At 34.9% G+C, this 27,010-nt stretch overlaps 6 protein-coding genes across 8 annotated transcripts; 2 read left to right on the forward strand and 4 right to left on the reverse strand.

Moving 5' to 3' along the window:
• Positions 1-2,328: 2,328 nt before the first annotated feature.
• Positions 2,329-16,477, reverse strand: LOC129235768 (synaptic vesicle glycoprotein 2A). 3 transcript variants are annotated; one of them, XM_054869799.1, is made up of 11 exons: positions 16,359-16,477; positions 16,131-16,292; positions 15,877-16,039; positions 15,700-15,821; positions 9,234-9,525; positions 9,049-9,150; positions 8,844-8,988; positions 2,950-3,227; positions 2,740-2,867; positions 2,617-2,682; positions 2,329-2,553 (listed from the first exon to the last, which is right to left on the reverse strand). In XM_054869799.1, the coding sequence occupies exons 1-10, from the start codon at positions 16,396-16,398 to the stop codon at positions 2,633-2,635; spliced, it is 1,482 nt and encodes a 493-aa protein (XP_054725774.1). In that variant the 5' UTR covers positions 16,399-16,477; the 3' UTR covers positions 2,329-2,553; positions 2,617-2,632. The 3 variants fall into 3 exon arrangements, with proteins under 3 accessions (XP_054725774.1, XP_054725773.1, XP_054725775.1); XM_054869798.1 differs by having other exon boundaries at positions 2,329-2,556; XM_054869800.1 differs by lacking the exons at positions 2,329-2,553; positions 2,617-2,682 and having other exon boundaries at positions 2,768-2,867; positions 2,950-2,982; positions 3,083-3,227.
• A 930-nt stretch (positions 16,478-17,407) lies between these two features.
• Positions 17,408-18,487, reverse strand: LOC129235770 (ATP synthase mitochondrial F1 complex assembly factor 1). Its single transcript, XM_054869801.1, has 3 exons — positions 18,189-18,487; positions 17,787-18,114; positions 17,408-17,733 (listed from the first exon to the last, which is right to left on the reverse strand). The coding sequence occupies exons 1-3, from the start codon at positions 18,485-18,487 to the stop codon at positions 17,470-17,472; spliced, it is 891 nt and encodes a 296-aa protein (XP_054725776.1). The 3' UTR covers positions 17,408-17,469.
• Positions 18,488-19,431: 944 nt separating this feature from the next.
• Positions 19,432-20,174, forward strand: LOC129236789 (uncharacterized). Its single transcript, XM_054871021.1, has 4 exons — positions 19,432-19,539; positions 19,597-19,821; positions 19,891-19,953; positions 20,016-20,174. The coding sequence occupies exons 1-4, from the start codon at positions 19,432-19,434 to the stop codon at positions 20,172-20,174; spliced, it is 555 nt and encodes a 184-aa protein (XP_054726996.1).
• A 1,355-nt stretch (positions 20,175-21,529) lies between these two features.
• LOC129235772 (probable prefoldin subunit 5) lies at positions 21,530-22,475 on the forward strand. The gene is made up of 3 exons (XM_054869804.1): positions 21,530-21,767; positions 21,831-22,040; positions 22,103-22,475. The coding sequence occupies exons 1-3, from the start codon at positions 21,672-21,674 to the stop codon at positions 22,277-22,279; spliced, it is 483 nt and encodes a 160-aa protein (XP_054725779.1). The 5' UTR covers positions 21,530-21,671; the 3' UTR covers positions 22,280-22,475.
• A 39-nt stretch (positions 22,476-22,514) lies between these two features.
• On the reverse strand, positions 22,515-23,548 carry LOC129235773 (reticulocyte-binding protein homolog 2a). Its single transcript, XM_054869806.1, has 3 exons — positions 23,198-23,548; positions 22,722-23,144; positions 22,515-22,663 (listed from the first exon to the last, which is right to left on the reverse strand). Exons 1-3 carry the CDS (start codon positions 23,402-23,404, stop codon positions 22,592-22,594), a joined length of 702 nt encoding a protein of 233 aa, XP_054725781.1. The 5' UTR covers positions 23,405-23,548; the 3' UTR covers positions 22,515-22,591.
• Positions 23,549-23,684: 136 nt separating this feature from the next.
• LOC129235774 (T-complex protein 1 subunit alpha) lies at positions 23,685-26,280 on the reverse strand. The gene is made up of 7 exons (XM_054869807.1): positions 26,096-26,280; positions 25,626-25,779; positions 25,476-25,563; positions 25,183-25,416; positions 24,555-25,123; positions 24,320-24,500; positions 23,685-24,256 (listed from the first exon to the last, which is right to left on the reverse strand). The coding sequence occupies exons 1-7, from the start codon at positions 26,166-26,168 to the stop codon at positions 23,882-23,884; spliced, it is 1,674 nt and encodes a 557-aa protein (XP_054725782.1). The 5' UTR covers positions 26,169-26,280; the 3' UTR covers positions 23,685-23,881.
• Positions 26,281-27,010: the final 730 nt, after the last annotated feature.

Here is a 27,010-nt window from a genome sequence, read left to right on the forward strand (position 1 = left end):
TGTAATAGCGGTCGCCCCTCGGCAGCCAATGGCAAACCTCCAAGTGTATTTCTGCTATAAAAAAGCTCCTTATAAAAATATTTGCCGTTCGGAATCGACTTAAAATTGTATACTCATTCCGGAGGAGGAGCTCGACCAAAGCGCCAATTATATTTATATATGTATATACCTACCTATAAAGTTAATGTATATGGATTTTTAGCAGAGGGACTCAGTAGAATATAAAATATAAAGAATGTGGAAATTGTGTAGGCATAAAAATAGCAGAAAAGAAAAAAGAGAAAAGGGAAAAAGAAAGATACACGAGTACGTACATACATATATATTAGCAATTATTGGCAAAACAGCAGCTCACTTCTAAAGCGCGGTGTGCTTATCATTTTAATTTTTTGTGGTAGGAGGTTCCAAAGAAGGACAGCGGGGACGAAGAACTAACGTTCTGTTCTAGGCAACTGTATTTTATACTAAGTAAGTTAAGATATCGAGACGATTTAGTAAATTGAAGTCGGTCCATAAGATAGTTGGGCTCCGGGAAGTAATCCGACTTTGTGAAGAAGTGTTAAACATTTTTACTTTAGGAAGTCATTAAATCGTATGGAAAATATTAGGACGTTTATTAAGAATTTGTTTGCTAAAAACAGTTCAATTTATAGGCAAATAGTTGTATAAACTGTGACTGTCACATACAATTTACCTACGATCGCTGAGGTGTGATTTATTAAACTTAATGCTGGCGATGAGAAGTTGAATATTTTAAATTTCAAGCCAAGTAGTCCGCAATCAACAGTGACAATCTTGGCCGATTTATGTACACGAACTCGTTTCGGAGCCGAAGAACCAGGTTCACACACTCTTTAACCTCTTATCTGGATATAGGATCATGGCGATAGACCCAAACCTCATCCATAGTGATGAATCAACAAACAAAATCCCAAACTAAATCTCTTTCAGTCACTTTTCCAATATTTTATTCCAATATCCTGTAATTTTTCTACGATTTCTGGTGTTGTTACTATTTTTAGACTTCCTTGAAAATCCTTGACATGGATCGTCTTCAATGATTGTACGACCATGTTTAAATTCAGCAACCCATCTTTCCATTTTACTAATTGATGGCAAAAGTCCCTTATAAAGGGTGGTTAAGTTTCAAGGGTCGGTGTTGATTTTGAATAAAATACATTTTTTTTTAAGTAATTATTGTCATTTCTCTTTATTATGATAATATTGGTATGGCTCAATTGCGTATGCAACAAAATATCGGCCAAATGGCCACCGCAGCCTTGGCGGCACACCTCCATCCGATGGTCCAAATTTTCGATGACGCTGAGGCATAATTGAGGTTCTATGCCGTTAATGTGCCGAATTATCTCATCCTTTAGCTCTTGAATTCTTGCTGGCTTATCGACGTACACCTTTTCTTTCAAATAACCCCAAAGAAAGAAATCCAACAGTGTCAAATCACATGATCTTGGCGGCCAATTGACATCGCCGCGACGTGAGATTATTCGGCCATCAAATTTTTCGCGCAAAAGAGCCATTGTTTAGTTAGCTGTGGGACAAGTGGCACTGTCCTGTTGCAACCACATATCGTCCGCATCCATATCTTCCAATTCAGGCCATAAAGAGTTCGTTATCATCTCACGATAGCGAACACTATTCACAGTAACTGCCTGACCGGCCTCATTTTGGAAAAAATACGACCCAATGATGCCGCCGGCCCATAAACCGCACCAAACAGTCACTCTTTGTGGGTGCATTGGTTTTTCGGCAATCACTCTTGGATTATTATTCGCCCAAATGCGGCAATTCTGCTTATTGACGAATCCACTGAGGTGAAAATGTGCCTCATCACTGAATCACGAAGTGCGCGATATGCATTTTGATTTGAACGCCCGTTTTCATAATAAACCTGAATAACTTGAACGCGTTGCTCCATGTTTCAAATTGAATTAGTCTGAAATTGAAAAATGTCAAATGAAATGCAGAAAAGAATTTGACGTTTAGGTGTGTTTTACATTCAACATCGGCCCTTGAAATTTAACCACCCTTTATATTCAACAATCGTTCATAAATTTCCGTGGGTTTTACACAAATGAAAGTTCAATAGCTGCACGATAATTGATTTTTTCGATTGTAGAAAATACCGTGACACGTCGACACTAAATGGCTTGGAAACAAAAAATAAATTGACAGATAGAAATGAAACTTCGCTTACGTTCGTATGAAGAGTGAACTAACATAACAAACAAAAAAACATGGGCGCAATCTCTTATTAAACGTCAAAACACTGTTTTTTGGATTTTATTTTATTTTCTAAAAAATCTCAGCAACTTTTTACGTTTAAAATACACAGTTGTTCAAAAAAACTTCTGTAGTACTACTCCGAAAGTTAGCATTAGTTTCACTTTTAAAATTTTCTCTTGAATAAAACTAAAACATCCACTACCTCGAAATATTGTAATACTGGTTAGGGCTTCCTTCGAATTTTTCAAATCAATGAGGCGGTTGTTTAATTCTTGTGCTCAACTCGAATACATAGTTTTTTTTAAATAGCTACTGTAACGGAACAACGAAACAAATTATTCGATATATATAATGCTTTCCGCAGATACGTACTTTCTTTTAAAAGCTTTTAAAATATATGTGCATCCAAGGGCAGGAAATATCCAAACATCGCACAAACTATGAAAATTGTAGAGATTGGCAAAATCATATTTTTGCTTGCATTTTCATACATACTGAATGGAAAAAATGAGAATATGATAAAGGCTTCATAGCAAGATTTGTTAATCAACATTCCCATAGTAGTTATGCCAACAACAGCTCCCGAGCGTCCGAACATCATACAAATGCACATAGCTTTACCTCTAAATTACAAAAAAAAAAAGATTACAAGCTTTGCAGTAAAAATGTGTTTAATTAACATTCATAAATAAAACTATAAATCACCTTAAATAGGTGGGTATAAACTCCAGGACCGCACTGCTCATTAAATTAATTATCACCGCCGGTATTGAAAGGAAGATTATAAAAGTGCATACTGTTAAATGCGGATGGCTCATAAATGACAAACATAAGCCACTTAGTCCAGAAATAGTTAACGATGTGCAGAAGACTGGCTTGCGCGGCAAACATAACAGCATGAGGCCGAAGATGAGGTACTGAGCAAGAAAGGAAGCTCCCAATAAAATTGAGTCCCAAAACGCCAGAATTCTGTCATGGCATTCCTTTAATATTATTAAAAAAAAACACAATTAAGTGATTAGTAGAAACAGGTAAAACAGATTTCCCATAAAGAACAACTATTTTGAATTTAACGCCATTTTGCTATAGTCAGTGGCTCAGATAAAAGCGCAAAACATCAAGAAACTGAGGTCACGGCTCATTCTGCTAAGAGAACACGAGTAGGAAATTTCAATTGGTGCTTATTAGAAACTATTTTGAGTTAACCTATTTTGAGGGCACCCAGGACGACTTTGGACGTGAATTGAACATATTTCTGTTATAGCTAACGCCAGAGCTTTCAGGAGGCTTCCTAAAATTTAATATTCTTATGGATATAACCTTTTCAAAAGATCCTCGAACAGGATGATAAAAAGGATTTAAAAAGTTACACTTTAGGTTGTCCACCTACGTCCGTGCAATCGACGATAGCTTTGTGTACATTATAATAAATACAAAACAACCAGATGAAAAAGAGCAATTCTTGTCAAGTGCTTTCGTCATTGTTACGAATAGAGTGGTTAATTTACTTTCCACCGTTAATTATGCCAAAGATTGTGAAGAAGAAGCAAAAAAAACCATCGCGCATCATTTATTATAATGCACAAAAAGCTGCGTCGATTGCATGGATCAAATGGTCACACATTTTACATCAAAATGGTCAACAAGTCGACGGGCCTTTGCTTTCTTTTGCAATATATTGGATTTCATAGCATTGGCAATGTTTTGTATTTGCAAGGAAGTTGATAGGCTCAGAAAAAGAGATGCGAGATGAAATTTTTTAACGCTTTTATCGAACACATTGGTCCATGATTGAATTATTAAAGGTTTGCTCACTTGTGACATTAGAATTCTGACACTCCCTTACAAAAGGTTGCATTTAAGAAGGGCGAAGAAATTGGAAAAATAAAATACTTTTGACGTGATAACGTCTTATAATTCGATTTAACAGGCTGCACGAACGAAAAAATGTGTCGCTACCTTGCTCATTTGTGTTACCTTGCTCATTGCCGTTACCTTGCTCATATGTCGTTACCTTGCTCATTGCCGTTACCTTGAATGAACTGCAAGCGAAAGCGCGGAACGAACGACAAAGCAAACGAACGGCAACGTTCGACATCTTGCTCTCTCCTACTTAAGTGAGCGTATATGTGTATGTATATGCGCATATGTACATATATAAATTCACTTATTTGTATTTGCATATGCCTTCTTATTGATTATTATTAATTTGATTTACTTGAAGAATTTAAAATAAAACCAAGTTTGTTAATAATACCTGTTGTTTTAATGTTATTATTGTATTATTTTTTGACGTGATAACGTCTTATAATTCTATGTAGCCAGCTGCACGCACCAAAAAATGCGTCGTTATCTTGTTCATGCGTCGTTACCTTGCTTGAACAGCAAGTTATGTTATGTTTTAATATGTTAGGTTATGTTATGTTATGTTATGATATGTTATGTTATGTTATGTTATGTTATGTTATGTTATGTTATGTTATGTTATGTTATGTTATGTTATGTTATGTTATGTTATGTTATGTTATGTTATGTTATGTTATGTTATGTTATGTTATGTTATGTTATGTTATGTTATGTTATGTTATGTTATGTTATGTTATGTTATGTTATGTTATGTTATGTTATGTTATGTTATGTTATGTTATGTTATGTTATGTTATGTTATGTTATGTTATGTTATGTTATGTTATGTTATGTTATGTTATGTTATGTTATGTTATGTTATGTTATGTTATGTTATGTTATGTTATGTTATGTTATGTTATATTATGTTATGTTAACTCATTCTCTATATCCATACAAAATATCTATCAAACAAATAAAATTAAAATTTTCTTTTGAAAAATGCAACCATTCAATTAGTATTCTCTTATGACGTTATCACGTTAAACTATCGTCAGTAAACCGACTTTACAGACAACCTCTTTTTTGGTAAAAATGATTGCAAGAAATGTTTTGTTTTTTTTTTAAATTATAAATGACACAAATAGAAATTGCCAGGAATGATATTAAAAAATAATTATTAAGTTAAACCCAGGTTGATAGTTTGTGAATTAATTTTTAAATTGAAAACTGAGCACGCCAATATAACGCTATTATATTACTTAAGTGTTATGGTCCTAATGAAAGCCTTTCAGAGGAGAAGCGAACTCATCATAAATTTAGTTGACTAACAACAAGCTGTGAACATACTCACGCCTTGCTTTACTATGCTATGCCCATGTAAGTTTGGAGTTTTGACACCCAAGTCACGATTATTCTTACATTCCTAACTACTTGACAAACTACCCCGGGTATGAAACACAAAATGATAGAAAATGTTGTTTGTAATACACCTCCGAGAGTATTTCTGCCATGAAAAAAATCCTCATAAAAAACTATCTGCCATCAGGAGGCTGTGATTAGTCACATATTGCTAAATGAGCTCTTGTTGGTAACTTATGTATCTTTAAGGTAACCTAGTAAGGTTGGGGGAGTACCTGTATTTGAAAGCCATCGGATTCAAATTGTCAAAACGTCCATCTTTCACATTTATTGTCCCAAAAATATGTTCTATGATATCCTGATTTAAGCTGTGTGTCAGGATGTTTTCCATATCGTTTTGGTTATGGACACACCGAGCACGTCCTTATACACTCTTTTGAAAACGAAATGTTTTTCCTAGAAATTTTACTTTTCTTCCACTTTTACTAAAAATTTCTAGAGTCAGCAACCCAGTGTCTTGCTAAGGGAGCCGATTTGTCAAGAGGGAATGAGTAAGCTGCTTACTGAGCAAACCTTTTATTATTGAATCATGACATTGGTCCTTGCAAACATCGAAAATCGTATAAATAATCCAGCCGTCTCAATTCACTACTCGTTTGGCTATGGAACCGATGCAGTCACAGCAAAAAGAGATTGTCGGTTTTGTCTACAAGGAGGCGAAAAGCTTCGTCTAAAAACTCGTTCCACTTGATTTGTATGCAGGAATCCAGTATTTCAACAGCTTTACGTGCCTTCCACCGAATCCATAAATTAATATATTTCATATTTTACCATAAACTTTGTCGTAATCAACTTTTTCTCTTGAACCTTCTCCGAAATGAGTCAAAATAAAGAACAAAACAAAAACAAAACTTTTTTTCACAAACCAAAATATTTTCAGCGATTATTTTCACTTCTGTAGGTAACACAATGTAAGCCAAAACCAATGAGAAAGTAAGAAATTAAAAATATATACCTGCGATACTTAAAAATGAATTATAAATGTGGAATATTTGCCACATATTCCCATACAAATGCATATAAATACTTGGGGATCGGGCCAGACCCGAGTGCCCAACCGAAGGTTTTAAAAAAGGTGTATAACGGAAAATTAATACGTTTTTTTTTTGAGTGGAATTTCTTTCCCAAGACTGAAAGCCTAGCCAAGTCCTGGACTCGCTATCGAAACAAATTGCCTAAAATCAAGGCGATTTTTGAGCCACTGGAAACTTGCACTTTATTACATATACCAAAATTCCTTGGGCTATAAAGCTGCATGCACGAAACTTTTCCAAAACTTCTGATTAAAGAGTCTGAATTTTTTGTGAAAATTTGTAAAATTACCACAAAGCATAAACCTTGGATTTATGTATATGGTTTGTGTTGGCGAATGAACCACATCTAAATAAAAAGTTATTAATATTAAATAAGAACAAATGAATAATCAAAACTTGTCAATAAGTTCTTGGGATATAGTTATTCCACACATTGTATATGTATAAGGAATGGAATGGAACTGTAGATGGCCGGAAAATTTCCAAGCACTTACTTAATATTGTTAAATTTAAAACTTAGAGAGATGATTTAAAAGATGGGATGGTTATTACTCCTCTGCATATCACCCAGATTTTTGTATGAATCTTAACAATTTGTCGAGGGACAGAGAATGTAGCTCATCCATTCCCAGTACATTTGACCCAAAAAAGCGCTATCGTACTATCCTCGCAGTCTGCTGAAAAACAGTCTAGCTAGAAGAAGAGCCCGCAATTTTATATCGCCTCTGAACGGTAAACGGTTTTTTATGAGAGGCTTTTTCATGGCAGAAATTCACTTGAAGTTTTAATATTGCCTGTCATAGAGCTACCGCTATTAGGAAAGTGCTTTCCTATAATTTAATGTTTCATGCCTGAGCCCTACCGAATGGCAGTCACACTCAAACCTATTCATTTACGAAGGAGCTCGATATTCACCATGCTAAAAATCAATTGGTTCAAAGAGTAAAAAAATTGCATCAGGCAAGAACTCGAATAAAGTTCTATTCTTAATAACTCGCAATGTATATACACACATACGAGGTGTGCTCAAAAAGTATCGCGAATTTCGATTTTTTGTGACGATATGTTGGTACTCATAACTCTCACTCATGCCGACGAGTTCATCCATTTTTAATGTTCAGTTAATTGTTGACAGCTGCTTGGCTTGCACATGTTTCGCCTCGTCTTCGAATTTTACCTATTCCAAAAGATGGATCAAAGAACCTGTTTAAAATTTTGTGTGAAAAACGAAAGTAAGTGCGCGGCTGCATTCCGAATGTTGACTGTGTCATACGGAGAAGCTACTTTGAACCAAAGCAACGTTTATCGGTGGTACAAAATGTTCGCAGAAGGCCGAGAAGATGTGAATGACGGAAAGCGTGCCGGACGCCCGAGCACTTTAACAACAGACGAAAAAATTGATGAAGTGCAGAAAATGGTATTTGCCAATCGTCGAATTACCGTTAGAGAAGTTGCTGAGGACCTAGACATATCGATTGGAACGTGCCATTCGATTTTTTTTCCAATGATTTGGACATGAGACGGGTCGCCGCAAAATTCGTACCAAAACTGCTCAACTTCGACCAAAAGCAGCATCGCATGAACATTGCTAATGAGATGTTGGACTCTGTCCGCGACGACCCAAATTTGCTCCAAAGGGTCATATCTGGTGACGAATCGTGGGTTTATGGTTATGACGTGGAAACCAAAGTTCAATCATCCCAATAGAAGCTACCGCACGAACCAAAACCGAAAAGAGAGCACCAAGTTCGGTCGAATGTAAAAGTTTTGCTTACCGTTTTCTTCGATTGCAAGGGCGTTGTGCATCATGAGTTCTTGCCACAGGGTAAAACGGTCAATAAGGAATATTACCTGCAAGTCATGCACAATTTGCGCTAAGCAATCTGCCAGAAACGCCAGGATTTGTGGAGGAACAAAAATTGGCTCTTGCATCACGTTAACGTCCCTGCTCACATATCGTTGCTTGTACGCGACTTTTTGGCCAAAAACAACACACTAATGATGCCACTAAGCCACCGTATTCCCCAAATCTGGCCCCCTGTGACTTTTTCTTGTTCCCGAATATGAAGAGGACCATGAAAGAACGACGCTACGCTACGAGATAAAGACGGCATTGAAAGAGGAACTGAACAAGATAAAAAAAATGATTGAAATGCTTCGAAGATTGGAAAAAACGTTGGCACAACTGCATAATATCTCATGTGGACAAAATAGATATTAATGAATAAATAAATAATTTTTGAAAAAACACAAAATTCACGATACTTTTTGAACACACCTCGTATATGAGAATCGTACCTTTTGCTCTTCGGCTTCTTTTCTGTTATTGCTGATTGTCTCACAAATAGTGAGCGCAGCGCTTTCGTTGTTGTATTTATTTTTTTCCTCCCTTACTAGAGAATGATTTCTTATATCGGTGAACCAAATTGCTACACCGTTAGCGCTAAAAAAAAAATAATAAACATACTTTAAATAACCACGAAATGCCATTATCTATACTAACACAAGGATAAGTCCGAACATAACAACGCAACTAGTGAGAAATTTCTTCCTGTATGGATTTTGAAATAGTGGTACCACTTCCCCGGTCATCGCTCGAAATAGGCTAAAATTATGATCAGGTGTACAAAAAACATATAGGAATTTAAAAATTTATATTTCAAACTCAAACAGGATATAGTTAAGTACTTAGGGGCTGTGGGTATATCTGATTTTAATAACGGCGCTATACCCTTGATACCAAACGCTTCTAAGTCCTTTCCCTTGTTAAGTTGACATAACCAATTCAGCATTTCCCAACATTCTTCGAATCGATGTACCATAAGTAGAAATTTCGGACTCTCTGGCAATTGTAAAAGTGATAAGAAGCTTATCCAACCGGGAACTGAAAACAAAAGTCCAAGAACACGCCATGAACGTATTGCCAGATTACCAATAACGGGTATGTATAGTTTCCAGTGTACCAACATCTGTCCAAGTCCTTTAAAAAAAGAGATCAAAAACACTGGCGTACACTAAAAAATAAGTGGAGTAATAACGGATATTTTGTACCTATCGCATAAGGGAATGTAAAACAGTACACATTGACAAAAAGCGTTTAGGTAAAGGGTTTTTCAATTGGCGCGAGTCGATTTTGGCGCCCTGTGGCAGCCATTTTGTTTTGGTGACATCTGTCAAATCTTTTGTTTATTTTGTCGGTTGTTTATGCCAAATCATCATGGCAAGTTACACGATTGAACAGCACATTCAAATGATAAAACTTTATTATCAAAATGAGTGTTCATTAACGCAAACGTTGCGCGCATTGCGCCCATTTTTCGGTAGACGTGGTGGCCCTTCCAATTTCTTATGGCCCATATTGGACCATATGGACCTAGACGACATGTGGTTCCAGCAGGACGGCGCTACGTGTCACACAGCAAACGCCATTTTATTCCATTTCAACATCTACCCGCCCTTATTGAAAAACCCTTTATAACAAAGTGTAGTGACGACTAGTTTTGCCATCTAAGCTATGGCGAAAAAAAAATAACTTTAGACTTAAAATAGAAGAGCAATCCGAAGCCATTGCATTCATTGAAAACAATCATTTGGTGCAGCCTATGGGCTGGAGGAATCATCGACACATGGAGCCAGTGGATTGGCCACCAAGATCACGTGATATCACACAATTGGACTTTTATTTGAGGAAGTATATAAAGTCTAAATACTTTGTGGATAAACCAGCGTCGATTGACAACATTAACTAAAGTTACTCTCGAGATACCGACCGAAGTCCTCCAGCGGCACAGTTGCGTTGTTTTGTTGTTTTATTTCAGTTTAATTAATTTTCAATTGATCACACTTTATTTACTACATCTGTTCCATCTGACCCGCTTTTTTGTCCTTAAGTAGTGATAGTTTTTATCCACTAACAAAGGGCACATGAGACTAACACGAGGGTCACTATTTGTTTTCTTTACTTTTGTTGCTTTTATTTGAAAGTGGTTTGTCAACAAAAACAAGCAAAATGGATTTAAGTAGTGAAAAGTTGGTGTAATGAGTTATTACGATTTTCTATGCGTATCGATACCATAGGTGGGCACTTTGCAGTAACAGTAAAAATGCAGTAAATATAATATTTTACTGATATTGCAATTTAATTTTCATTACCAGTAAACTTTTACTGATTACTGAAAAAATTTGCAGTAAAAATATTTTTTTACTGATTACTGAAAAAAATTGCAGTAAAAATATTTTTTTACTGATTACTGAAAAAAAATTGCAGTAAAAATATTTTTTTACTGATTACTGAAAAAAAATTTCAGTAAAAATATTTTTTTACTGATTACTGAAAAAAATTGCAGTAAAAATATTTTTTTACTGATTGCTGAAAAAAATTGCAGTAAAAATATTTTTTTACTGATTACTGAAAAAAATTGCAGTAAAAATACTGTTAATATAATTTGATTTGCTATTAGCTATTAGCCTTTCTTAACACAAGCATTTCAAAATTTGCATCGCTGAGTTTTTGCCTTCTGGACCGATTTACAATTCCAGCGAATGAAAACAACCGTTCTACAGGTGGAGATGACGGTAATGGGGTATTATATTTTAAAAATACGTTTTTAATAGCCTGATATTTATTTAGGCAACTTGTTGTTTCTTCTCGTTCGGCCAGGTATAAGAGCGTTTCTTGAAGATAATTTTCCGAGTCAGTGGAACCACATTGTATGCTAATATCTATTTAAGTAAATATATGCGTAAAACAAATATTTAATTGAAAACCAAGTGTAAAAAGTTTACCATTACTCGAAGTCAAACAATGTTTTTTGAGGGGGTTGAGGTAGAATACGAGTTTTGGCACAGGCTACTTTTCCATACTTGACCACATAAGTGTTCAACATTTTTTTAACTTCCTGTTTGCGTTTTAGCTGTTTCTAAAAGAGCTTTCACAAATCGCAACTTAATGTCAGGGACAGAAATAGCGGCATTAACAGCATCCCAAGCGTCAGGCTGAATCAGGAAGTACTTTTCAAATCTTTTAAGCAAAGCTTCATGCATTTTTTTGCTACTTTCGGTTAAATAATTAAAACTGTTAGGCTCCAAACGACGCATTTTTATTCTTAAGGACACTATAGTGGGTATGAAATAACCAAAATACATGGTCTTTTCACCCTGAAGGAAGTCGATTGCTTCTGCAATAGGTTTCATAAGCTTTACGTATTCCTCTAAGTACTCAAGCTCACCACTGAGAATGGTAGGAATTTTTAAACGGAAACACAATTCCGCTAAATTGGTTTTGTGCTCCAGGAACTTATTTACGGAATCATAAAGCGAGTTCCACCTTGTTATGCATGGAGTTATTAAATTCGCATTTATCACCCCATTAACTACTTCTGCAGATTTCGGTCTATTGCATTTACTCCAAAGTTGTGTGCATCTGTGCAGTAAGAAAATATGTAAACATAAAAAATTTCAATTAAATTGAAGGATTTTTTACTTTTGGAAAGAAAGAAAATAAGAGAAACCAAAAAAAAGAAAGAATTATTGAGTACATAAATTACACAGTGCGACATCAAAAATCAAACCGCACCGGACCTTTTTCTTCTGAAAATATACCTATTCAATAGCAAAATCCTCGCTGGGTTTTTAAAAGTTAGCTCGATTTTTTTTTTTATTGCGTTTTGAAGTTTTCTATTTTCATGAGATTTTGGAGTTTTACCTGTACGCTAAATTTGACTTATAAATCGACCTTTGTTTGATTTAATCGATTTATTTTGTCATAGCTTGATGCAGAAATTTCGTACATGTACAAATAAACTTATTTTGAGAAGAACCTATATCTCAATACGCAATTTTGAATACCAAAATTTCGAAAAATTGTATGTTTTTACCATTTTTTACTGTAATTATGAAAATAATTAAAATTTCTCACTATTTCTTCTAGCAAAAATGTTTCAAAATGTACTAAAAAAGTCATTTATAAGATAAAAACATAAAACTGAACTTTAAGTTTGTTATTTTCTAAAAAATTAAATTTTTAACAAGATTTTTCTTCATAAAAATAGTTTTTTTATACTCTGCTTTAAATTTTTTTTTAAATATCTAAAAAACTGTAGGTAAAAATATTAAATAGATTAAGTAAAAAGATTATAGACTTGAATTCTTATAATTTTTTTTTTTTATTAAAATAAAGAATTTTTACGTACTAAAACCTTATGAAAATAATTTTATACGTAACCACCCGTTATACGCATTTTCAGATTTTTCTATTTTTGCTAGTATTTTTTCCAGATACGGTTTTCCAATGAATATTGGATGTAACAAAATGTGATCGTGAGTAGTGAAAAGCAAGATTGGTCTCACAAGACTTTTAGCCTGTTAAGTACATAGAAAAGTGGCTAGCACACATTCCAAAATAAAAAGTATAAAGAAGGTTGTAGTCTGTCTTATCAGGAAATGTTTGTTTTAGAGATTCCAAAATTTGTTCCCAACGATTTCACCTGTTCTAAGATCGCAGCAGTCTTGCGAGATCAGGTTCGTGCATAACAACTCCTAAAACACATTTGACGCGCTAAATATTTTGTGAACAATACGGTTTTTGTTAACATATTTGAATTTATTAATTTCATTTACGTGAATTTTTTATGAATTAAGAAAATAAAAAATGTACAATTGTCCTGCAAATATTAACGTTTTCTGCTATTGTTGTGGATGTTTCACACCAGCGAGTGAAAAGCATGTATCAATCAGTGATGATTTTACTGTGGCATACATACATTATTTTGATGGTGAAGTTATTTTGAATGTACCAATTGTCGACAGAATCAGATGAGCAAGGAGAGCGCTACCATCAAACTGCGATGCCATTTGAGTCAAGATACCGAGGAAAACGAGCTCCAGGTGCCATACTAGCCGAAATATGTTGGTGGAGTAAACATATTTTTCAATACGACCAGGAAGAAAATGAAGGAAAATGGAGTAACCAAGAGGAAAAAGAATATGAGGTAGAAGAAGAAGAGACAGGCATGGAATTCTTTACTGATGAATCTGATTACTCTGATAATGATGATGTTGAAATTCAATCATTGTCGAAAAGAGCTCATCTCTAAGGTTTTAGTACGTAAAAATTCTTTATTTTAATAAAAAAAAAAAATTATAAGAATTCAAGTCTATATTCTTTTTACTTAATCTATTTAATATTTTTACCTACAGAGTTTTTAGATATTTAAAAAAAAATTTAAAGCAGAGTATAAAAAAATTATTTTTATGAAGAAAAATCTTGTTAAAAATTTAATTTTTTAGAAAATAACAAACTTAAAGTTCAGTTTTATGTTTTTATCTTATAAATGACTTTTTTAGTACATTTTGCAACATTTTTGCTAGAAGAAATAGTGAGAAATTTTAATTATTTTCATAATTACAGTAAAAAATGGTAAAAACATACAATTTTTCGAAATTTTGGTATTCAAAATTGCGTATTGAGATATAGGTTCTTCTCAAAATAAGTTTATTTGTACATGTACGAAATTTCTGCATCAAGCTATGACAAAATAAATCGATTAAATCAAACAAAGGTCGATTTATAAGTCAAATTTAGCGTACAGGTAAAACTCCAAAATCTCATGAAAATAGAAAACTTCAAAACGCAATAAAAAAAAAAATCGAGCTAACTTTTAAAAACCCAGCGAGGATTTTGCTATTGAATAGGTATATTTTCAGAAGAAAAAGGTCCGGTGCGGTTTGATTTTGATGACCCCAAAATTGTCGCACAGTGTTATTGAATTTCGTGATGAGAGTGTATTGCATTTTGACTTCCCATAAACAGTAAATATTATACTGATAATGCAAATCAAATTATATTATCAGTAAGTTTACTGCAATTTTTTTCAGTAATCAGTAAAAAAAAATATTTTTACTGCTTTTTTTCAGTAATCAGTAAAAAAATAGTTTTACTGCAATTTTTTTCAGTAATCAGTAAAAAAATATTTTTACTGCAATTTTTCAGTAATCAGTAAAAAAATATTTTTACTGCAATTTTTTTCAGTAATCAGTAAAAAAATATTTTTACTGCAAATTTTTTTCAGTAATCAGTAAAAAAATATTTTTACTGCAATTTTTTTCAGTAATCAGTAAAAGTTTACTGGTAATGCAAATTAAACTTCATTATCAGTAAAATTTTACTGATTACTGCTATTTGTAATGCAGTAAGTTTATAATGCAGTGTGCCCACCTATGATCGATACACATGAAGTTTTAAAGAGGCCCTAACCAGGTGAAACGGATTTAAACGCAGTCATCTATTACTCAAAGGCTAACTAATTTTGTCAAAATCATGCGGAATAAGTTTCTGTACAGGCAACATTGATTTATGGTAAACCAACATAATACAAAATAATTATCTTTCCCACGACAGTCGGTTCTACGTTAACGCAACGACCCGGTTTTATCTCCGGCCAAAGACTGCTACCTCAGCACATGTATGGGGAATGTTTATGCTGCTACAACAACAACAAGAAAATACGTGATATGTGTAAATATGTAAGATAATCATAAATCATCAAGTTCACAACAGAGTTAGTGTCCCTCGTATACAATATTTTGGAAAATTCCTTAAAAATTTTTATTATGGTTTATCGAACACGAGAATCGGGTGAGAATTGTGAATTGATAGTTTCTGGCTGTGATGTATTCATGTTTGGCACGAATTGTTGTGGATTATGCGCATAACAACGATCTCTAACGATATGTTACAAAAAGTCTCCCAGAGGATGGGATCACAGTGAAACTGGCGATTCATGAAGAGCTTCAGCTACCCCAAGAGACCCGCGTAACTTTGGCCCAATCGCGTTCTGGATACTGTAGCATATGACCAGCATGTGAAGGCACACCGCACACATACTAACCACCTTCTCACATACCCCATCAAACCCCTTTATCTCCCTCTGGACCCAACCTGTCAAACAGCAAGTTTCCTGGGCCTACCGTTAGATGAGCTAGACGAAGACGACCGGTAACTACATCACTCCGATCGTCCCGCTTCATATCTTCGATTTCAACTTTATAACCAAAAACGCGTTTCCATTCCCTTATGCAATTAGCACACTTTTATCTTGATCACTTTTCACCAATCTCATTCTTTTGCATAGAAAACAAATATAATAACAGAAACCTGGACAGTAAACCATGGCGACACCGTTGAACATACACATGTAGTTAATGATAGGAGCACGGTTTTTCGCTGTACAAAATTCGCCAAGATAGGTGAGCGACGCAAATCCAGGTCCAGCCACACTTAAAACAGAAACAAAATTTAAATTAATACACAAATAATTTCCAAATATCTCACCAAAGACCAGTCATAAAACGCAATGTTAGAAATACCCAAAAATTCGTAATCAACATGGAGGAAAAGGAGCAAACGATGGCCATTGCCGTGCTGCGCAAGAGCACTGCTCGCCTTCCGATTTTGTCGCAGCAATAACCCCATATGTATGACGATAAGATCATGCCTACCAAAATAAGCGCGCAATCATACATACATATGTACATATATTAGTCAACCACTTAGTTAAGTGAAGAGAAGCTACAAGATAACACTACCAATGAAAGCCGCTGATTGAATAACTGATTTGGTTTTATCCGTAATGCCGAATTCGCATGCACTTGCTGGTGCAATGATAGCCATGCCCATTGTTTCAGTTACTGTAAACATAAGCAACAGCCCGCAAGTAGCCAAAAGTCGTAAATGTATTTTACCAAAACCTGATGCACAAAAACAAAAAGCAGTTGCCTTTTTAATCCTCCAATTTAAAATAATAATAGATTTACCTATAATAACCATCACATCGTTGTAATGCATGCTCTCCATTTCCAGACAAAAATGCAACAATTTTGAAGATGCCGATTAAAAATGAAGGTTTTCAAAAGTAAAAATACATAAGTATATGCGTACATATGTGTGTATAAACAAAAATGTATCAATCTTTAATAAAATAATTGAAATATTTTTGACAAAAAAATTCGGTACTTTTATTTTTAACACCTGAAGTCTAAAACAAAAAGTTTAATACGCACTCAGTACGTGTTAAGTTTTATTTTCCTTCGGACCTAAAGTAAAGCTTTTTATTTATTTATTAATTTATTAATGAATTTACTTATTTAGTTATTTATTTATTAATTAATGAATTTATTTATTTATTTGCTCGAAATATAATTATAAATAATCATATTACAAAATCAAGGCATCTATCAGCTGAAGATATCAGCCTGCCAAACGTTTATTATATACGTCGGTTTAGGCAGACATGTAAAGAGGTATTCCACATTCACACATACATATGTCATATTTTCTGTACTTGACAGTTCTATTCTGGATATGTAAGAGTTAAACCTACTACAGTATCCGGGGTGGGATTGTGCCAGTATCACGCGGTTAAATATCATGATATTCAGGGGGCGTGAAAGTGTTCACTTCGAGAATGCCGTTTAATGTTAACTAAGATGTGATGCTAAAACAGGATTATTGAATCACGAAGACCGATTCTCGAACTCGGTTAGCTCTTAGATCTTGCTCTGAAGTCAGTTATAGTTAAATATTAATAGTTTCGTTCATCTCGTGAGTCTATTCGAAGTATGAGAGATAGATGCACTCGTACCAGCGCGTTCAACCACTATTTATAAATACATGTATCATATATGTATGTATATAAGACGTACATTGAGCTTCAGATATTCAGAAAAAAATTAGTATCGATTCTTTTGATGTTCAGGTATTTTTTTTAATCACAAATGGGACTCAACATTTTGTTCGAATTTTTTTTCTTTTTCATTTCTATTTAATAGTTTTCTTATACTTGTAGAAACTTATTTAATAGGTATTCATTAAGCAGCGACTTGCTTACTAACATTTATTTATTTATCGATTGATACATAAGGGCTTCTAAGCCAACTGAATATTTTCAACTTCTTTGATTAAATCCATATGCTTAAACTCATTTGGCTTCCTGTTAAAAGTTTCCAATAATTTTAATTTACTCTCATCACCCTTGAAATAAAACATTTGCAATTCGTTGGTTAAGCATTGTGCTTCTTGCCCATTTAAAACTTTGCTATCATATTCACCACGCATCAGCACAAGTCCTTTGTCCTTCATCTCTGTGTAGTGCACCAAAGTTAAACATTCTGGGGCATTTTCAGCATGAACCTAAAAGGTAATTAGTTATACAATAGAAATTACTACAACCAATGCGCACCGACCTGGTAAGCCAGCAAAGGAGTGAAGTGCACCGTATTTGCCGAAAACTGTAGCATTATAAATTCAAAACCTTCACTACGTGGGAGTGGAAGCAAAAAAATAGGATATTGTTTTGCGCGTTCCATAAGTGTATCAAACTGTTTGACAGTTAATGTCGCAGCAAGCACGTCTTTGGTTTTGTGGTATTCGTACCAAATCTTCGATATTTCTTCAGCGGTCTTATCTTCGAGTAATTCAAGCTTCATAATATCTGCCAGCTTTTTATGTGGTATTTCGCCGGTTTCCTGATCTTTTCGCGGTTGTTTAGGATTAAGAATCTCCGCGTAGGTTCTGTGACAATAGCTCGTTAATACTTTTATTTTATACTTTTTTTATATATGTGCACAAGATTTGATCATTCTTACCGCGTTTGACTCTTTCCTTCCTTTATGGGGTTCAGAACTTTGTCCACACGATCAATAAACTCTTCTGGGGATGTTTGTTGAAGCTTTGCAATTTTATTAGCATATTTTTCAAAATACGGATTCTTCACCTTCATTTTTTCCAATTCCTCTTGAGCTCGTCTCATTGCAGTCATGCTTATGGTTCTGGTTACTATGCTATTGACAGGTAGAAAGAGTAGACAGTTACGGACGCAAGCCATAACAACCGCTGGGCACAGGAAAATATCAAATACTCTAAAAAGCTTCTTATCTAAGCGCATGCAAAATGAAATGTCAAATTACACAACACAAAACAGCTGTTTGGCATATTTATCCAAAAATCACCTTAAAGTCTGTTTGCTTACCAAGCAGAATACACTTGTGGTGACTTCGCCATAGCAGCAAACTATTTTTCTTGCGATTTACTGATTGAAATGTCAAACTGACATGCTTTTTTGGGTAATTATCATGTTTACAGTCCGAACGCCAAAATGTTTCAAAAATAATGTATACAGGTGTACATCGACGCGTTCTGTAGTGCGATTCACTAACTCTTATCGATTCGACAATTGTTATTTTTCTCTTCAGTATTTGTCGATTGCACTGTCGATTGTGCTATTCACCAACTTATGTTAACTAACACTGAACAGCTGTTTTCTTCTATTTATTCAAACTGATAGAGAGTGGTATCTTTGTCAAATTAAATGTCAGAATGAGCGAATAATATGAAGAAGAGAAACAAAAAACATAGTAGCCAAACTGTTAAATGCAATTGTGAGTGTTTTTTACCAATAATATATGTATAAAGTAAGTACAATAAAATAACTGTTCATTTCAATTTATTGTTTTATTAATAATTTTTGTATATTGCTTTAGGATGACATCGACAGCTACTAAAAGAAGCCGTGCCACACCCGAGCAGCTAAATCGCCTGCTTGACTACCTAATGGAAGTCCCGGGTCTAGCAGGATCTAGGTTCCACAGCCTCCATGGGAAGTTCGAGTGCGACAAAAAGTGGAGCGAGCTAGCAACAAAATTAAATAGTCTGGGTGGAGCAGTGAAGACAGTGAATCAATGGCAAACGGTAAGAAAATATTGTGTTATTACTTAAAAGTAGAGAGATGTTAATCATTTCCCTAAAAAGGTATGGCGGGACTTAAAAAGGCGCACCAGCATTAAAGCAAGAAATCGGCGAAGGCAACAAGCTTTAATTGGAAACAGGCCTATGAGTGAGGAGCCCCTAACGGAATTCGAGAGGCGGGTGTCTGCTCTTATAGGGGAGGAATACATGAAGGGGCACGATTCAACCCCTGAAAATATTCCACTGGAGGAGGTAAATTGCATGAAGTGTATGTTTTAAAGTGTAACTTAATGGTGTGTAAATTTTTAGGTAATCCAAATGGGTATAGAAGTGGAAGATGAAAGGGTGATTTCGGAAGCCCCGTCGCCTTTACGGACGCCACTGGCAGAAAATTTCACGCTGAGGTCAGGTAATTCGCACATCCCAGACAGGAGAACACCACGGGCGAGCTTGAAAACAAAGCGCATGGAAGAAGACGGTAATGCTCGGAAGAAATTTTTGGAAATTGCAGAAAAACAGGCAGATGCACTAAAGGTAATTTCTTTTGAACTTAATGTAAAATAATTTTATTATGTTTGTCCATTGGTGATTGTTTTTTAATAGATGCTAGCCCAGTCGAGTGTAGAAACCGTAGAAGTCGCGAAACAACAAGCAGATGCTTTAAAGGTAATTTATTTTCAACACATAAAAGTGGCATTTTATTAATTGTTCTTGCTATTTTTTAATAGATCCTAGCCGAAAGCAGCTCTGCAAGTGCCCAGGCGAATAAAATGATGGCGGAGGCAATAGCCGTATTGGGGAATGGTTTAAGCGCTACCGCGGAAGCATTCAACAATCTAACGCCAATCATAAGCCAAATACTCAAAGGACATACTCGCGCTTTTTAAATAAGTTTTTGGTCATATAATTTCACAGTTTTGATTAAAATCACTAATTCTTCTTTATCGTTTGATTTAACAACACCAAAATTATTGTCGTTTAGATTGCGATAATCGACATCGTAACCAAACAGCTGATTTTGTCTTATCGATTTTCGTAATGAAATGGTTTACTGAATAGCAAAATCGTAAAAATTGTGGTTAAGGAAAGATAACAAAGCGAATATCGATAAAATGTGTTAGTGAACCGCACCACTGGTCCCAACATTAGTATTCCAAAAACCGAACGTTGCTTTGTAACTGGCATAAACAGGCATACATTAACTTAAAATGTAATTATTTTAATAACCAATCAGTAGGCATCTTCTTCTCGCCAAGAGTTAGCAAGTGGCGAATAGATGAAGAAACTGTTTTAACTGACCATATCTTGGCAACTCTGGAATAGCGCTGCCTTAAATTACATGTGTTCGTAAAGTAGTGAATTATACCAGTTGGATGAGGTATAACCATGCAAAATTTTCGGCAAGATAGTCGAGCAGAGAAGTGGCGAGTAGAAGAGGTCTAATATTAGGTATCTTTCAACATGCTTAAGCCACAAAACAAAATTAAAAAACGTAATGCTGTACTGTACATGTACATAACTTGTTTTGGTTTTTTTTTCCTAACAGTTTTTAGTAGTTTTTCCCCCTTAATTTACGGACAATATTTCTCATTACTTGACCAAATCTTAGCATTATTTAAGAATTAAGGTAGCATGCACCATATTTTCTAAGATGAGTTTAGCAAAATTTAATGTTATAACGTTTTTACTACTTAATAAATACATAAAAATAAAACAATTTATCTTTATATATAGCAACTCATGCCACTCTCCTTTCATCATATCCCCTACCATAAGTTACGATCCTATATGACTGCCGTTTAATAAAACTTGCCTAATATAGTGAGTGTATTGAATATAGTGAATTGGAGGTATAATCATACTCGCCAGTGGCGAATCTTACTTAATGCTCTTGCTGGTTTCATAGGCAAATTTTTGGTCAAGCGAGCGAAGTCCAAGCATAGCTGGCAGAGAAGTGTTGAATCCAAAATGGCTTTTAACACTAACATTCAATACCACCAAGTGTTTTTTTGGATTTTCTCAGAATCCAGATGGTGTGTTGTAAAGAGGAGAACACAGCTGATCCTTGGGAAGTGACGCATAACATACATTAACATTAATATAACATAAATATTTATACTAATAAGTGAGCATTAATCTGTCACATAACTTGATTCTCTGCTAATTGGTTATGTTCAGTTATACTCCATTATTAAGGGGACGGCAACTCTAAGCCATCGAATTTCGATATACCAAATTTTGACATTTCGAATAGCGACTCATCGAAATCGTTTGTGGTTTTGTCCAAAGAGGTGGGGAGATTCTTATTGGCACGAGATTTGGAAACATTTGTTAAGATTTTAGCGTTTTAAAGGATTATTTATAAATCAGAAACAATTTAAAACATGTCAGCGAGTAGCAGCAATGATAAAACCGAGCAAATTGATTTGGCGAAGCTGAGTCTTGAGCAATTGATGCAAATCAGACAAGAAATGGAGAAGGTGCAGCGGGTGTATGAAAATAGCGTGTATTAATTAATCACCAAAAAAATTAATTTTTTACAGGAAATCAACAGCATTCAGGAATCTCTCCAAACACTATATAGTTGTAAAGCGAAATATGCCAGCTCAAAGGAAGCTCTGGAATCATTCCAACCTGAATGGCAGAATCGCCAAGTTTTGGTGCCACTAACAAGTAGCATGTACGTACCAGGTCGCATTAAGGATCTCGACAACTTTGTAATCGATGTTGGTACAGGTTATTATGTAGAAAAGGTATGTAGTTTTTATTCTAAAAATGCTTAAATCATAACCTTCCTGACTATTTTTGAGCACAGAATTTGGAAGGATCCAAGGACTACTTCATGCGCCGTGTAGATTATGTGCAAGAACAAATTGAAAAAATCGAAAAAATTCAAATACAGAAGAGTAGGTTCCTAAACGCTGTTGCTGGAGTGATGGAGATGAAACAGCTTGCACTCGCGAAGCAGATGCAACAACAACAAACCGCATAAGGACCCACAACGAATAAATTACAGCTACATAAGGAAAACAGTTTTCCTATCAGATTAAATTCTGATGCATTTCAGCTTAATTTTTGGCACATTTTGTGAAAGGGTAAAAGTTTCAAATCAAGAAACTTGGCTTGGAATGGGAAAATTCAATTCAAAATAAATTAAAATTAAAATTCGAACACCAATTACACACAAATTGATCTATGTATTTAATATTATATGTTGTGATTTTTTTTGTTATGGGGAGGGGGGGAATAATTATGTAGAACTCTAATGATGTACACTTGTAATTGAAGTTTATTACTAAAGTAACTATTTTTTCTTAGCCTCCTCCAATGCTGCGCTAAGCACCTGTATTTTTTGCTCATAAACTTCTTTCAAGTCCTGAAAAACACTCAATTTCTAAATAATGTATCGTAAATTGTCGTGTTGTTGAATTTACCTTAAATATTTTTGATTGTATATCATATTCGGCTCGTAGTTTATCGTATACTCCTTTTGAAATATCCAATTTCTTCTCAGTTATGGTACACTTATCTTTCTCCGCCTTAATCCATTGTTGCGATTTCTCCAAGCGCACTTGCATGTGATCGCATTCGGCATTTTTCAAATTCAACATGTCTTTAGTCACCTGTACCACATCCTTCATTGCATCCACCTGCGTCTTTAGCACTTCTATTTGTTGTTCCTGCTGTTTGCACACTTTCGTCTTTTCAAAGAGCAAAGTTTTCGCTTTCAACAATAATTCTTCCTGCTCTTGTCGCGATTTGGGTGCGTCCACGCCACCCAACATAACCGATTGTTTCAGTGATTGTTCTAACTGCGTATTCTTACGTTTGAGTTGCTCATTTTCATTAAGACTTTGCTGCAAATAGAAAAAAATGTATACCGTAAATAATTTCTAAAATTCTTACTAACCTCCAATTCCTTACGAATCGCAGATATTCGTTTTCGTGACTCCTCTATAAGTGCCTGTTTTTCACTCTCTAAAGTAAAAACTATGTCCAAGAGTTCATTACTTTGTTGTTGCTGTGTTACTTGTCCATCTTCTTGCTGTAGAGGTTCCACTGCATTGGCTACATTATTGTTGACATCGTCTACAGGAGCTGGAGAATTTTCAGACATATTCGTGCTTTGATTTAATTTTCCAAAACTCTGAATAATATTTGCTTCTGCTAATTCAGTAATTTTCTACTACTAATTTCAATATTTTTCTTGTTCTTTCTGTATTTATAGATACCACTGCATGTGCTATTTATAGGCAGTACGCATAGTGCGCGCGTCGCCGAATAAACACATGCCACTGAAAAATTCAGCATGTTTCTGAACGATTTTCCATTTCGGTTCCACCCTACTAAATTCGTTCTTTGCGTTTTTGAGAATTTTTTTTAAATAAAATTAAAAATTTAGTGTTTTGTAGTCGAAAATTTATTCAATTAAATTATTGTAAATATAACAGAACTGAATGACTGTTGTTAATGTGTAGTATTAAAAGCGGCGTTGGTCACCATCGATACAGGTCTTAGCCCTTATTATTAAAGTGTAGACAATAAGTATATAGAAGAAATACCAGTGTTCAAATACAATCTCATTGAGTGAAATCTAGCCATCAAGTTCGCCAGCGGCGCAGGCATCAGCATAATTTTTTCCACCTTTTTCCTCCGGATTTAGTTTAATCATATCATCGATACGCAGAATGGTAATAGCGGCTTCGGTAGCAAATTTAAGTGACTTTATTTTCGACATTGCCGGTTCCAATACACCAGCTTTCTTGTTATCGCGCACAACACCTTCGATCAAATCCAGACCTGTCCACTTGAGTTGCACGTGTTCCGTTTTTGTCTGGCTGGAATTGTGGTAAGCACGCAATTTAGCCACCAAATCGGTAGCGTCTTTAGCGGCATTTACCGCTAAAGTTTTCGGAATGACCAGCAGAGATTTTGCAAACTCAGCAATCGCTAGTTGTTCGCGGGAGCTCTATAGAAAGATATTTGTATATTCACATGCTTTGTAATAGTCTATGCTTGCGCCTTAACTTACCAATGATGTTGCAAAATTTTCCAAATAAATTGAAAGTGCAGCTTCAACACAACCACCCCCGGCTACGACCTTTTTGCTTTCTAATACACGCTTGACCACGCACAGCGCATCATGGATAGAACGTTCCATCTCGTCACAATAGAAATCATTAGGCCCACGCAAAATAATTGATGCAGCAGCTCTTTGAGTAGAAAATAATTACTCCATGTAGTTATAACATAAATATAATATATACCTAGCTTTGGTGCCCTTAATCAAAATCAGTTCATCGTCGCAAATGCGCTCTTGTGCAACTTCAGCTGCTTCTCCCACCATAGATGGTTCGAAGCTTTCTTCTCCTTCCATATTGGTAAGTGAGGTAAGAAAAGCGGCGCCAGTTGCTTTTGCAATAATTTTCAAGTCACCCTTTTTAACACGACGCACAGCCATGGCACCAGCTTCAACAAAGTACTTCATGCACAGGTCATCGACACCACCGGAGCAAAGCACAACATTCACACCCGTCGACAATATCTTATTAATGCGTTCCTTTGTAATATCCATCTCGCGATTCCGAATACCTTCCAATTTGTCTGGATCATTAATAAGCACTTGCACACCCATTTTCATTTTAGTCTTTTGCAGGGAGAAGTCCAGACATGCGATTTTTGCGTTGACAATTTTCTTCGGCATTTGCTGTGAGGCAATTGTACAGTTAAGAGCATAACCAGGTATTAACACTGATTCGCGCGCTGACTTGCCATGAGCCTTCAATACATTCACGGCTTTAATGGAATATAATGGATTGCCTTTTGGATCAGTGATCTAGAAAAAAATATATCGTTAATTAAAAAATGTATTTGTAATTATAATAAGAATATTACCTTTACGGCCTGTGCTGCGTCTACTACCATTGTGGCGAATAAATCTGCATCAGCACCGATGATCTTTGAACTCATTGAAGTTTTTGCAATGTTAATAAGGGAATCCCGACCCAAATCATCAACAGGTGCTGTCAAATGCTCAGAAATGTATTTGCAAGCTTCTTTACATGCCAAACGGTATCCAGCAATAATTGAAGTGGGATGAATTTTTTGTTTCACCAGCTCATCGGCATTCTATAATAAATATGTTAATATTTTCCTGTTTACATATGAATAGTTAAAAAGGAAAATACCTTCAGCAGCTCTGCAGCCAAAATAACTACGGAGGTAGTACCATCACCAACTTCTTCATCTTGCAGTTGCGCCAACTCAACAAGTACCCTTTGAAATGATAGATTTATATATAACTGGTTATTTATTTAGTTTTTTTCAATCCAGCTTACTTGGCTGCGGGGTGTTCGACCTCTAATAGTTTAAGTATTGTTGCTCCATCGTTCGTAACTGTGACATCTCCAATATCATCAACCAGCATTTTATCCAAGCCAACGGGCCCCAAAGAGCTTTTGACAATGTTTGCAATTGAACTTGCAGCCATAACTGAAAATATTTTTCATAGACGTTTATTAAGTCACTAAACAGAAACCACACCTTGTAACTATTCCCCCTGCATATATTCCGACTGAAACAAATTGTAACCTCACTTTTTTAAATTTATTTACATTAGGATTACTTGATGGAGCCGAGAAACACGGATAACAAGGGGGTTTCTGGCGATTTAATTAGTTTTTACGCTATCTTGCGTTTTACTGACTATTTTAGTCATTCTCGAATAGTCTGAAAGCATCTCACATGTTGTCTATCCGGCTATACGGCTATGCAATAGCAGATGTTTTAAACACTTAATATTACTTACCATTCTGTGTGCGCACAGAAGCTCCAGACTGTCTAGTGCCCGCAATGGACAAAGGGCTAACAATCGTTGACATTATTTTAGTGATCCTTTGAGATTTTTTGTTTGAAAACTAATATTTTCTTAAGATGCGGATTGGAAAACGATGTGCGCCTGACTCACTGTGCCGCTGCTGAGGAAAATGTGTGCTTGTTCGAATTTCGATGTCTATGCGTAGTTGCCAACTTGGTGCTTTAAATTAAAAGAAAATTACGACAAGAGTTTAGCGCGTAATGCCCATTTTCGTGTTTTTTTCTGAACTCAAATGCAATCTTTGTGCATTTCTCATAGATAGTTAAAAACATGAAATATTAAAAGCTATGCCACCACTGAATTTACTACTTTAAATGAACTATAATCGGGCTAAGCTAAGACGAATAAAGGCTCAGCTCCATTTGAAAATGTGTAAAATTTGATTATTCGGCTTTTGATGAACTTAAGCAAGTTTCTGTGCAATGAATACTTTTAGCGTAATCGTTTATCCCTTTCTTCAACCATATATTAAAAAAACTTGTTAAATAGAGGAAATTTTTCCAATGACAATTATAATACGGGTATACCAGATAATTTAAAATGTCAAATCGATATTAAACACGCTTAACAAAATTCATCATTTTATATCTTGAGGTCAATTGACCACTAGTTAAAAATGATGAGATATAGCTTGATATAATTTCTACGTGTCAAATGAATAAGGGATATTTTTTTGACAGAATCTTTATGAATAAATAAATGTTGTGTTATTGAATTATATTTATGACACTTAACATGTTTTTTTTTACTTTTGTTAAATTCAAACTATCAGAAAAATAAGTATTCTTTAATTTAGAAAAAAGTTAGCGTAACGGTGTTTGGATGGCGTAATCTTCTGTAGTCTCT

Source organism: Anastrepha obliqua, chromosome 1, assembly GCF_027943255.1.
Source record: "Anastrepha obliqua isolate idAnaObli1 chromosome 1, idAnaObli1_1.0, whole genome shotgun sequence".
Classification (NCBI taxonomy): domain Eukaryota; kingdom Metazoa; phylum Arthropoda; class Insecta; order Diptera; family Tephritidae; genus Anastrepha; species Anastrepha obliqua.